The following is a 13,699-nucleotide window of genomic DNA, read 5'->3' as shown; positions in this document are numbered from 1 at the left end:
AGGGGGAAATGTTTAAAAAGGCAAAAAAAAATGTTTTAGGGTGACGGGCAATATTCGTTACACGTGTTTTATCAGTTCACTTGTTTATTCATTTAACAATTTTTTACTTGTTTTATATAGGCCTTTGTGGGCCTGCTTTGATAAGTCCTTAGATAAGGCTAACATACATAAAGTATTTTTTCTGTTAACACTTACATAATATTTATATTTAACAAATATTTAAATATTATATATATTTACTAAATATTCATACTTAATACATAACCTATTAGGCTTACTTATTCACCCTTTTTGCGATGATTTTTACTAGTAGTTTTTTAATCATATTTGATTTGATTTCCTCCCATTTTATCGTTCTATAATTTGTTTTCCTAGCTTTTAGTCTGAGTTTAAACAATTATTGTTCTTTTTTGATTCCCCGTGGTGGTATATTCTGTTAACCATGACATTTTTGGTTCTCTTTCAGAGTCAGAATGCTTATAGCTTCATCTGGATCACCTCGGATCTCGTCTCACTCGCTGTAGTAATAGGAATCTTCAGTTTTCAGAAGTAAGTATAAATGTAACTAATACAGTGACCTCCACATTATCACCATTAGTACTGTTTTAGCAATACTACATGAGAATATACTCTAATCAGCAAATTATTTATTCTATGTAGTTATTAGAATACAACCAGCAAATGTAGTTATTAGAATACAACCAGCAAACACACACAGCAGGGTTATTTAAAGGGTCTAAACAGCATTCTGATTAATATTGCGTTTGTGGAGAGTGTTCCATCTGGCAGGGCATGAAAATCCTTCACTTTTCGGTTGGAGATTTTGGGGGGGTTCACTTTTTTGCACAAGGAATATACTTTACGTCACAAGTCAAGATGGCCGTCAATTTGGTGAACGAAATCTATCTGCTCATTGAAAAGCGTTGGATTTTGGATTGTTGTAATTTGATCTGTGAGGATATTTTTAATTTCAAAATGTGATGAGATGTCGTTTGTATGATAGTCACAGGAAAAAGCATTACAATCTGCCATTTGTTTTTACTGTATAAAGGAAGCATTTGCATTGTGTTGCATTGGGGACATATCAGAAATGCCCGGATGTTCGGAAATGTCAATAGAAGTTTTTAAATAAACATTACTCACACATAACAATACTTAATAATACCCCATAGCTAGTTTTAATAACACCCTATTAAGGCAACATAACTGCAAGACTTGTAGCATAAAAATAACTTACAGTTATGGTTTGTTCTAAATAATAGCTAATAATTTAGCTAATAATAGCTTCATGCCTGCTGATTTAGTACAAACAACTTAAAAAAAGATTTTTCAATACAATTAACCTTAAGGAGCAAATCAATATTAAAATATGATCTTTAAAAGGTGCTAAACTCTAGTTAACATTACTCTCTCTGGCCTTGACTCTGAGTCTGACCTTTCATCTTCATGCGTCTTTGATATCATCCAAGAGAGCATGAGAGATGCTACCCTTGACTGTTTGCTGTAGCTCCTTTTCTTTTCCCCTTTTCAGCCTCTCCTTTATAGGCATTATGCTACAATTACTAAATAAATAGACCAATTGTAACCAAACAGACAAATGGCACGATAATGAATAAGACTGACTGTTGTCATTACAAGAAGGCAAAAGGGTATTTTTCAAAGGCAATTGACAATTCCAAACATCCGGGCATTTCTTTCTTTTTTTTTTTTTTTTGGAGAGCTCAGTATTGATCATTTGACATGTCATCATCATTGCTCTCCTTTTTTATTTATTTTTTTGGTATGTGGGTTTGTGCGTGTGCGTGCGTGCGTGTAAAAAAAAAAAAAAATCCCATACCGTTCACCTAAACCAAACACTTCAGAATCCAGCCAGAGTCGTGGGGCCGTCAGGAGACCCGAAGAAGGACCAAAGAAAAGAAAGGAAAGTGAAGTCCAGCACCGACCAGACATCACCCACCAGGCCACCAACCAGAGTCCTTCACCAACCCCAGAGACATCCAATTCCAACAAATCAGGGAGACCTCAAGGGCCCAAAGGAAAGACTGAGGAAAGGTAGGAAGGATAGACGAAGCAGAGTGAGATCCCAGACACCAGCATCCACCGATTCAATGACCTGAGGGAGAAGCAGATTGTGTCTGAGATACGATAGATGCTGGTGTGGTGGATCTGGCATGTATGAAAATCTCCACCAAAGAGGGGAGCCGTCGACCCCCGCCAGGACAGAGCGAGCGCAACACCTCAGGGCCCCCCAGGCCGCGGCAGCGCCAAAGGACGACCCCCGGGCCCCGCAGGGGCCACCGGCCGGAGAGCAAACCCAGGAGCAGGAGCGCCCCCCACCCCAACGCGGCCCGCGCCCCCAACCCAACGCAGCAGGACGGGGCACTGCAGTCCCGCCAGGCACCCCACCGGCCCACAACCCCTGCTCCCCCCACGACCCCCCGCACCCCACCCACCCCCGCCATCCACCCCAACCCAGCCCCAGCCGCCCCCAGGTCCCCAAATCCCCAGACAACCCCCCCCCACCCCAGCACCCACACCACCACCACCCCCCCCAACCAAGCCGCCCCGCCCCCACCTCCACCAACCGGCAGCCTCCCAGACCCCGGAGACACCCCGCACCCAGGCCCCGGCGCCGAAGAGGGGCCAGGCAGCGGAGCCGGGCATTTCTGATATTTCCACAATGCAACTCAATGCAAATCCTTCGATCATCAATGACGTATTGGATTGTTTTTGCCTGTGACTACTAGCATAATATAAACCAGACACAAACAACAGTTCATCACACTTTGAAGTCAAAATAATCCCCACAAATCAAATTACAATGATCCAAAGTCCAATTTTTTTTCATTGCACGGATCACTGAGAGCTTCCTTTCACCGTCAATTAGTCTTACTATGTGGTGGTTATCACGTTATCTATTATTGAATTAGCATATATCATTTTAAATTAGGTGGCTAATATCGGCTAATTTATGCTCAGTTTGTGCTGTATGAGACATGCCACTTCACAGCAAAATGTTTATAGGTAGGGACTAGAGGGTAAACAAACAATACAATTTCACTGGATTCATAAGCAGCAGGGGAAGGAGATGCGTGTGTGTGTGTCTGTCCCACACCACGACCGTGGGTAATTAGCATTCACGTGACAAAGGAAGCGAGCGAGCGAGAGAGCTAGGTGCGGACGCGCGCAGGGGACTCATATTGGGGGGTTTTCACGCACGTAATCATGCAGCTTTTCTAAAAGATTGTGTCAACCTTGACCTGTCCTCAGTAAAGTGTTGTTGTTGGGTTTTTTTTTTGGGGGGGGGTTAAAAAGAAGAAGAAGAAAAAAACTTTCCAAAGGGCACTTTTTTTGAGAGAGGGCAGAGGGGCAAAGGGTGTGAGTACCACTAGGGGTCTACCTGTGCGCGCCAGTGCCTTTCGGCGAAATTTGCCGTTTTTATACCATTATAGGTCACCTACGTGACTCGTACAGATCCGATGAGAATTATTTTATTTATTTGGGGGGAGCGAGGGGTGGGGGGGGGGGTGACCAGAGAGTCAGCCAGTGTATCAGTGAACTCCGGGTGGGATTGGTACCGAAGATTCACATTAAATCAGACGGTGACATGCTCCAAAGCACGTCTTAAGTTGTGACTGTGCGGGAGTGTTGGAAATTTTGTATGCCGCACTTGAACGCAGCATAGTGATGTCACTCACTCGCGCTGGTTTTGATTCACACTACTTTTCTGGGTTTGGGTGGAAGCAAACGAGATTTGACCGCCGGCGCCGACAAGCCAAACGAGAGTGAAGCTTTGCGGTTCCTAGCATGCCTTTGTTTTGCGTGGTGTCCCACCTGGTGCGTAGACTTTTTGATGCTGTGGCCGAGCGGCAGCTGGGATGTCTCCGCCATTGGCTCGTCGCCGCGTCGTAGGCCTCTCCCCCGCACAGACACAGCAGATGTCCGTCTTCAACTATCGATGCGAACAGTTACTACTAATGGGATTATATCTCAGAGCTTTACTTTACAGAGAGGCACAAGACAGGGATGCCCACTATCCCCTTTATTATTTGCAATATTTATTGAGCCACTTGCATTAGCCATACGCCAGGAAAGAAGGATTCAAGGAATTCACTCTGGGGTAACAGAACATAAAATTAATCTATATGCCGATGACATCTTACTTTATTTAGAAAAGCCGGCTACTTCGCTAGGGGAAGTATTTAATTTAATAACTAAATTCTCACAGTTATCAGATTATTCTATTAACTGGACAAAATCAACACTTCTACCTATTACAGAAAATTCATGGAACCCTGCAAGCCAGGACCCACACTACTCATTTCCTATAGGTAATTTAAAATACTTAGGCATAAAAATCTCACCTAAATTAACTGATTTAATTCATTTAAACTTTTCTCCACTTCTGGATAACATTTATAGTGACTTGGAGCGCTGGAATAATCTTCCTATTTCTCTAATAGGACGAATAGCCACCATTAAAATGAAAGTTTTACCTAAAATAAACTATTTTTTCTCAATGATTCCATTTAAACCTACGGCTAAATGGTTCCAGTTGTTGGACTCAGCCGTAACAAAATTTTACTGGAATAAAAAAAAAGCAAAGATTAGTCTATCTACTCTTCAGAAAAGCAAATCCAAAGGTGGTCTAGAGGCACCAAATTTTATGTACTACTATATAGCTAACCAGCTACAATATATCGTTCTATGGGCACAACCCAACAGAGACACTAACTGTTGGTTGGAACTAGAACAGAAGGATTGTAATAACCTCAGACTTCGAGATTTACTCTTTATTACAACATCAATTAAGCGCCATAATTGTTTTAAAAACCCAATGATTTCCGCCACCGTGACTGCCTGGTGGAAGGCACTAGAATTGACAAAAGCCCAAGTGGAGCCCTGTGGACTTTCTCCCCTATGGCATAACCCCGACTTTCAACTTAACAACCAACCGTTTCATTTAGCTGTGTGGGAGCAGAAAGGAATTACACATCTCCACCATCTCTTCTCAGATAATATGTTTATATCATATACATCCTTGCTCCAAAAATACAATATAGAAAACAGAATTTTTTTACATTATCTACAAGTTAAAAATATGATAAAGAAAAAAATTCCAACACTTCGGGGTACGCTCCAACCGCCTGTTTTAGCTAAAGATATTAACAAGCTTTCTCCGACAACAACAAAAAAACTTTCAAAAATATATAAGTTACTTTCATATACTGATAAAATGTCTTTACCCATCTCGAAATGGGAGACAGACTTGTCTATAGCACCGGAACCTGACTTTTGGATTCAAGTTTGTGAAAACGCATTTAAAATGACAAAACACACAAATTTACAACTTATCCAATATAAAATTATTCACAGAACATACATTACTCAATATATGATGAAGAAAATGGGACTCTCAGACTCCGACATTTGTCTCCAATGCTTACAAAACACTACAGACACTTATGTTCATGCTTTATGGTTATGTACTCCGGTTATGTATTTCTGGACTAAAGTCTTAGAAAAACTTTCCGCTATTTTGGACTGTAGGATACCTTTATCTCCAAACTTGTGTTTGCTAGGTGACCTAACAACAACTGACTTACCACATAAACAATTTCAATCTACACTTGTAGCCCTTACTGTCGCTAAAAAAACAATTCTTGTTAACTGGAAAAATAAACAAACTCTGAATATCGACCAATGGTCTAACCTCCTCATAAATCACATTTTAATGGAAAAAATATCTGCCTCAAATAAAAACCAAATATCAAAATTTATAGAAACATGGTCTACGTATATAGAATATTTTAACCTAATTCCGGTTACTTAATTCTGTCTGTTAGCGAGAGCCACTACATCGTGATAACTTACATTGATGTTTCTGCATCTGGCAATTTATTATTATATTATATTATTAATATGGGATTTTTTTTTAATGGGCTTTAGGTGAACTGATGAATACACACACGCTCGCACGCACACACACACACACACACGCACATACACATACTCACCCACATACAAAAAAAAGGGTATATATATATATATATATATATATATATATATATGTGTGTATATGTGTATATATATATATGTATATGTATTTAAAAAAAAAAAAAACATATATTACATTTTTTTAATTGATTTGTTGGATTTTTTTAAAAAAAAAAAAGGAGAGCAATGATGATGTCAAATCGAATGAACAATACTGAGCTCTCCTGTAAAAAAAAAAAAAAAAAAAAAAACTATCGATGCGAAACATGTTCAGTTGTAAGGTATGTGGTTTTACTCTCGTTACAAATATATTATAGAATTTTTTAACAATATTTACCACAGACGTATACCATTTGGATAATTTCATGGATAACGAAATCTTGTGGTCAACATTTAGCACTAGTAAACATTACGTACCGCGTCGGATACATACATTAAAATGACTTTGCTCCCGTGTTCCAATTATTCTCTTCATTGTCGTTCACAAACTTCACGTCCTCTTCCAGCTGTCATTTGTTTGCAAGATTTTACTCCAAGTTAGGTTCGAATTCATCGTGCTATGTGCGGCAGGCGCACGTTCTTGAACATTTGCACAAGGAAACAAAATAACACCAATACAATTATTAATCTTCTGTTCTTGTATTACTGCTTAACTTTGTTCTTTATTATGTTTATTGTAAATAACTTTGGTTTTCACTTTATAATTTGTAATAATTAATTTTTTGAATTATTTATACTTTATTAATGTTTTTTGTACTCCATCCTCTCTGGCTCATGTGTTTTAAATTTATTATGTTTTATTATTTGTCAGATTTTATTTAATTTTTTTAATAGATTTTATTTTAATAAAATAATAACTTGAACGCAGTGCATGCTGGTTTTTCAACATCCAGCAATGGTCCAATAAATGTAGCAAAGATATTCGCATTTTCACAAACAGTTTTTCTTGCCGCCACAAAATTTTGAATATTTAAATTCACCCTTCGTCCACTGCATGCTCCCAACCCGTTTGACAAGTGCCCGACGAACAATAACGGGGACAATTTTGGTTCATGTGCTTCTCAACTTTTTCACCCCTGACCTGTTTTCATGCCTGCTCTGGGGACTCCCTCGTTCTGCTGGGGGACTTCACCGCACACGTGACAGTGAGACCTGAAGGGGTGTGATTGGGAAACGGCCCCCCCGATCAGAACCCGAGTGGTGTTCTGTTATTGGACTTCTGTGCTCGTCACGGATTGTCCATAACCAACACCATGTTCAAACATAAGGGTGTGTATATGGAGGTGGGGGCTGGGTTGTGGTGGGTGCCGGGTGTGGGTGGGGAGCAGGGGGGGGCCTCCCATGCCCCGTTCTGCTGCGTTGGGCTTGGGGTGCGGGCCGTGTTGGGGTGGGGGGCGCTCCTGGCTCCTGCTCTGCGGCAAGTGGCCCCTGCGGGGCCCGGGGGTTGTGCCTTGGCGCTGCTGCGGCCTGGGGGGCCCTAGGAGGTTGTGCTTGCTCTGTTCTGGCCGGGGTCGACGGCTCTCCTCTTTGATGGAGGTTTTCATGCATGCCAGATCCACCACACCAGCATCTATTGAAATTCAAACACAATCTGCTCCTTCATCTGGTCGTTGAATTGGTGGAGGCTGATGTCTGTGGATCTCACTCTACTTCATCTATCCTTCCTTCCTTTCCTCAGTCTTTCCTTTGGTTTCTTGATGTCTCACAAATTTGTTGGAATTTAAATGTTTCTGGGGTTGGTGAAAGATTCTGGTTGGTAACCCGGTGGGTAGTAGCTGATGTCTGGTCGGTGCTGGATTTCACTTTTCTTTCTTCTCTTTGATCCTTCCTCCTGACAACTTCACGACTCTAGCTGGATTCTGAAGTATTCGGTTTAGGTGAACGGTATGGGATTTTTAATAGGTTTTAGGTGAATTAATGAGCACACACTCACACGCATGTACATATGCACACACAGACCGGCACACGCACATACTCACGCACATACAAAAAAAAAGAAAAAGAAAAAAAAAGAGAGAAATGAGTATAACATGTTGAATCGGTAAGATTACCGAATGAACAATACTGAGCTCTCTCAAAAAAAACAAAGGGGGACCGGAGGGTGTGTTCCAATTATAGAGGGATCACACTCCTCTCTGGTAAGGTCTATTCAGGGGTGCTGGAGAGGAGGGTCCATCGGGAAATCGAGATTGGATTCAGGAGGAGCAGTGTGGTTTTCGTCCCGGCCGTGGAACAATGGACCAGCTCTACACCCTGAACAGGGTCCTCGAGGGTGCATGGGAATTAGCCCAACCAGTCTACATGTGTTTTGTGGATTTGGAGAAGGCGTTCAACCATGTCCTTTTGGGAGCCCTGTGGGGGGTGCTTCGGGAGTACCGAGCCCCTTGATACGGGCTGTTCGGTCCCTGTATGACCGGTGCCAGGGTTTGGTCCGTATTGCCAGCAGCAAGTCGGATTCGTTTCCAGTGAGGGTTGGACTCCGCCAGGGCTGCCCTTTATCACAGATTCTGTTCATATATTTTATAGACAGAATTTTTAGGCACAGCAAAGAAGTTGAGGGGGTCCAGTTTGGTGGCCTCAGCATTGCATCTCTGCTTTTTGCAGAGAATGTGGTGCTGTTGGCTTCATCAAGCTGTGATCTCCAACTCTCACTGGAGTGGTTCGCAGTCGAGTGTGAAGCGGATGGGGATGAGGATCAGCACCTCCAAATCCGAGACCATGGTCCTCAGTCTGAAAAGAGTGGCATGCCCTCTCTGGGTCAGGGATGAGATCCTGCCCCAAATGGAGGAGTTCAAGTATCTTGGGGTCTTGTTCACGAGTGAGGGCAAGATGGAGCGGGAGATCGACAGATCGGTGCAGCGTCTGCAGGGATGCGGACTCTGTATCGGACCGTTGTGGTGAAGTAGGAGCTGAGTCAAAAGGCAAAGCTCTCGAATTACCGATCTATCTACGTTCCTACCCTCACCTATGGTCACGAGCTGTGGGTCGTGACAGAAAGAACAAGATCTTTGATACAAGCGGCCGAAATGAGTTTCCTCCGCAGGGTGTCCGAGTTCTCCCTTAGAGATAGGGTGAGAAGCTCGGTCATCCAGGAGGGACTCGGAGTAGAGCTGCTGTTCCTCCACGTTGAGAGAAGCCAGTTGAGGTGGCTCGGGCATCTAGTTCGGATGCCTCCTGGACGCCTCCCTGGAGACGTGTTCCAGGCATGTCCCACTGGCTGGAGGCCCCGGGGACGACTGTGAAGTTGCTTAAAACAGTAGTCTTAACATTATGTGTATTTTAAAGAATATCCTGTATATATTTTTATGTTTTTATATTATCAACTGTCGTTTAGAGGCGGCGCCTAAGGCGCGGCTCAACTTGCTCAAACTGTTCTGTGTTTTTCCATGACATATGAAAACAGAAACTTAACCATGTTTATATGAAACTGAAACTTAACTGTAATAAAAGCGACTTGTGGCCGGGGGAGGAGAGGAAGTCGGACGGAGCCGAGCGTGAGTCAACGTCTCACGTCTCCCCTTCTCTCCCCAGCCGCGGTTGCATTGAAACAAAGCACAGCCTCTGCCTCGTTTTTCCTTTGTGCACGGTCGGTAACTAAGGGGATCTGTAATATCAGACCCAACACGACCCTGGATGCGCTGGAGAGACTATGTCTTTCGGCTGGCCTGGGAACGCCTTGCGATCCCGCTGGAGGAGCTGGTTGAAGTGGCTGGGGAGGGGGAAGTCTGGGCTTCGTGTGGATTACTTCCCCTTTAAATGAAGTGGAATGAATAATGTTTGAATACAATTTACGGCTTTATTGCTTTAGTTAAAGTGAAATGTGAATGAATGAGTGCATTCCCCCCTCAAAACTGAATAGAAACACAAATTAATATTAATTTAAGAAACAAAAAAAACAAAGACATTATGATAACATAATATTTTATTCTGGAAAGATAATTAATTTTTTGGGGAAATGCATTATCAGTACAAATAAGCTTCACTTTGAAAAAAATACTTTACTTCACCTTCATTTTTCTTCCTATATTGTTTTTGACTAAACTGACCTTATTTCGCTAACAGATAAGAAGTGGAGAAGGCTTTACTGCTTCAAAACTGTTTGCTTACACTGCTGTTATTCTGTCTTCACTTCCCCCATTTTATCCATCCATCTCTCACTGTTTTTTTTGTTTCACCTCTACGCTCTAACCTCTTTTACCGCCTGTCCTCCTTCTGTCGGTCTTTCTCCTCTAATGTCCTTATTTTGTCTGGTACTCTGTCTGATCTACATGCAACCTTCCTCCGCTGCCCCCGGTATCTGTCAGCTATCATATGATCAGGTAACCGCCGCAGCTGCCTTGGCCTTTGTTTCTTTCTCTTTTTTCTCCCCCTTGATCTTTTTCTGCCGCACACCTTGATGCCCATTCCTTTCTGTCTTTTGCTAAACAGTTTTACCTTGTGGGTTATGCATGTACTGTACCTTCCTTTACTTTTGTGTGCATCAGCATGTTTAAAGGAAGTTTTACACTACGTCATGTGACTTGGTTGAATGTCACACCAAGGTGAACGGCCGCTACATGCTTGTAATATGTTTTATTTAAACATGGAACAGGTGGAGGATGAGTGGGTCGCAGAACTGTAACCCTGAACAGATAATGCTGAGTGCCGTGTCGCATCGTTCAAATCGGGATGTCAACGTCATGAAGGAGAGGCTCATTGTTTCAGGTGCAACTTTCGCCACATTCACACTTGATCAGTACAGCTATCAACCTATTATTTTTTTGTCTATGTAATGGTTTATTCCAGAGTAGGGTCATAAAGTGAGGTTCTGTGACCATCCTCTGGCAACAATGTTTTGATGATTTATTTGAGCTCTATGGAACATTTAGAAAAGATTCAGCCCCCATGTCCCTCCCAAAAATCCCGGCATTTTTTGCTAAAGGGCCAAATTCAAAATGGCATCCGGCATCATCTAAAAAAATTACTTTTGATCTGGATGACCTAGAATCATGTATGAAGCCACAAGGATTCCAAATCTGACGCCATTTTAATCATACAACTTTTTTGACCACGATAGTTAAGATAGATGCCATCTGGTGCAGTGGTTCTTAACCTTTTCAGGCTGTGACCCCCCCCCACCAAAAAAAACACACAAAAAAATCAATCATATTTGGAATGGGGGGTGGGAGGGTTTGTTGACTGTCCAATCTGTTACAGTCCATTCCACATGCATATATCCAGTATACATTGAGAAAATAGTAGTTCTACAAGCCCACAATGCATCACATTTGTGAGCTTGTAGATCAGCTATTTTAACAATTTTTGGCATTTGGCCAATGTTACATCATTGTTGGATGATTATGTTGGATGCAGTGATGGTCTTTATCTTTGAGGGTCTGACAAGTCCTTAAATTATATACAGTACATTATAATCACTTCAATGTGATCTGGGGAACTGTTGGGTTCATTCAACCTAGAACATTTAATAAAAAGACACGGAAGGAAGACAAGAGATACAGACTCGCGAGGAGAAACACGCAGAGTTGTGAACAGCTCACAAGCTCCTGCCTTTTCCGACACACTCTGTCGTTTCTCCTCCTTTTATTGGGTTGACCTAACATATTGACATTACTGCTCTAAGGGGTTTGGGGGGAATGTGACAATTGTTTACACAGGCAACATTGCAGACGTTCTTTAACACTAAAAGCTTTTCAACCATAAAAAAATTCCTGCCATTTGTCTTGTGATGAGGGCACATTTCCTGTCTTGTGACTGAAGTCAACTCCAACTCACACAGTTTAAGCAGAGATTACAATATTGAATAAATTCACAAGGTTGAATACATGCTTTACAATAAATAAAAGACTAAATACGGGATCATTAAGATACATTAATCTAACAGGAACCACTGATCTAGTACAGAGGAAACCTAATTTTTGTCAGTCAACCCAGAGATGGGAAATTATAAAACAAAAGGCACTGTTATGGAGTTTAATCCGGCCTCACCCATACTTCGCACTCTACAATCAGCCATGCCAGCCTCTGATGAGCTCATTGCGGACTTAAAATCAGCCCTTTCTGCAGCAGAGGATAAATTGACCATCTCTTGCGGGACCAGGTGTTCAGTAAGAATAATCCATCCATGCACCTGTGAGTTTGAGCAAACATTTGACATATTCCAAGCACGTATGCATAGAGAAGCCCGGAGAGGAACACAAAGCAAGAGTTGGTGAAATGGAAAGAAGCGCTCTCAAAGCTGTGATCAACCTGGTTGAAGACAGTCAACTTGTCAAGCTCCCTGAGCTTCTGGAACATTGTGTGGTTGAGGAATGTGTGGCCTTATTCAACCCCAATGGCAATATGGCACATAAAGGATGACACAGAAGAGCAAGCTCAACCAGAAGCTCTCCCTCTAAACAATTGCTATTAAAGAAACTTATGTTGCTCTCATTGACATGCACATAATCTGGAGGATGGCAACTCCACCAGCGGAAGATCGGCAGACACAGGATGGCACCCCATACAAGTGGTTGGACTAAGTCTAAAACGTCATCATCATCCTTGCCCGACACCATGATGTTCATCGTATCATCTGTGTGAATGATCCATACGATGCAGCATTCTCAACTAAATGTGATGAATGTAGGTTTTTTTAAGTAAATAATTTGTTTACTGGTTTACATAATCCTTTAGAGAAGATAAATGGATTAAAAATACAATGAAAGAATACATTTAATTTGGATAACATTTATTGTGCACATCTCAAATCAAAATTATGCAAATGCAGTATGGTTTGCGGCAGGTGTGCAGGCTAGCTAGATTTTATAGGGTGTGTGGTGGAGGACCTCATGTGCATACCACAAAACTAACTAAAAACTAATATTATTAGGGCTGCAGCTATCAAATATTTTGGTATTCAGATATCCTACTGAAAATTCTAGCGAATAATTGGGTAATTGCATAGAAATATATATTCTTGATTGGTTAAAGAACAATTATAAATACAGAAGACAAAAAATACATTTGCACACAATAATGAACAACCAACTGGTTTTCATTTTTTTAGATATTAAACTAAAAAAAACACAACTTTTAACTACTTACTGCGCTTAACTGGAGCTTGAACATGATTTCAGTACAAAGTTGTTTTTAATGCCATCTGTTTGGTGCCATCACAAACTATGAATAGACGAGTAAAAGCGCGACAATGCATTTATCTCATACTACTTGTTAATGTAAGGTTTATTTAGAAATTAAATCATGCATACTGCCGTTCGCTTGACTACAGCTTCCTCAGTAAACAGATGTCACGCCCAATTTCTGCTGTTTTCTGCTATGCCCACTTGTTTACAACTGACAGTATGTACGTGTCGACAATCAACGTGAACATGTGCCTGGGGGGTGGGGGGCACTCAACGTCAACTGTATGTTTGTGCGCGCCGACGTATTTACGTCATCGGCTAGTCGGGACAGCCCTAATGCGATGACGTCACCAACATGCGCTACCGCATGTTGTAGAGTCAAAATCTCTACCTTCGGCAAAATTTATACCTTATATTGAATATACCGTTTATATCGCCCAGTCCTACTGCCAAGGTATTCAAAACGCTACTGTGAAGACTGTGTGCAACAAGGGACGGTTGCAAAAATGTATATGCAACCATCTCACTGACCTGAATACAATGATTAAGAAAGCAGTGACACAGAATGCTGCTACATGTTT

The 13,699-nt window shown here is 41.7% G+C and overlaps 1 protein-coding gene across 4 annotated transcripts in view; it reads left to right on the top strand.

Annotated features, from left to right (window-relative positions):
* gdpd5a (glycerophosphodiester phosphodiesterase domain containing 5a) overlaps nucleotides 1–13,699 on the top strand; it is a 105,198-nt gene that overhangs the window by 88,937 nt on the left and 2,562 nt on the right. For 3 of the 4 annotated variants that reach the window (XM_077547497.1, XM_077547499.1, XM_077547496.1), the window contains 3 exons: nucleotides 467–549; nucleotides 10,302–10,316; nucleotides 10,589–10,701. In XM_077547497.1, the coding sequence (XP_077403623.1) occupies nucleotides 467–549; nucleotides 10,302–10,316; nucleotides 10,589–10,701 (211 nt within the window). The remainder of the gene's footprint in view (nucleotides 1–466; nucleotides 550–10,301; nucleotides 10,317–10,588; nucleotides 10,702–13,699) is intronic. The other variant, XM_077547498.1, reaches the window with a different exon arrangement.

This window comes from Vanacampus margaritifer, chromosome 16 (genome assembly GCF_051991255.1).
Source record: "Vanacampus margaritifer isolate UIUO_Vmar chromosome 16, RoL_Vmar_1.0, whole genome shotgun sequence".
Classification (NCBI taxonomy): Eukaryota; Metazoa; Chordata; class Actinopteri; order Syngnathiformes; family Syngnathidae; genus Vanacampus; species Vanacampus margaritifer.
This window is presented reverse-complemented; position numbering and strand designations above follow the sequence as displayed.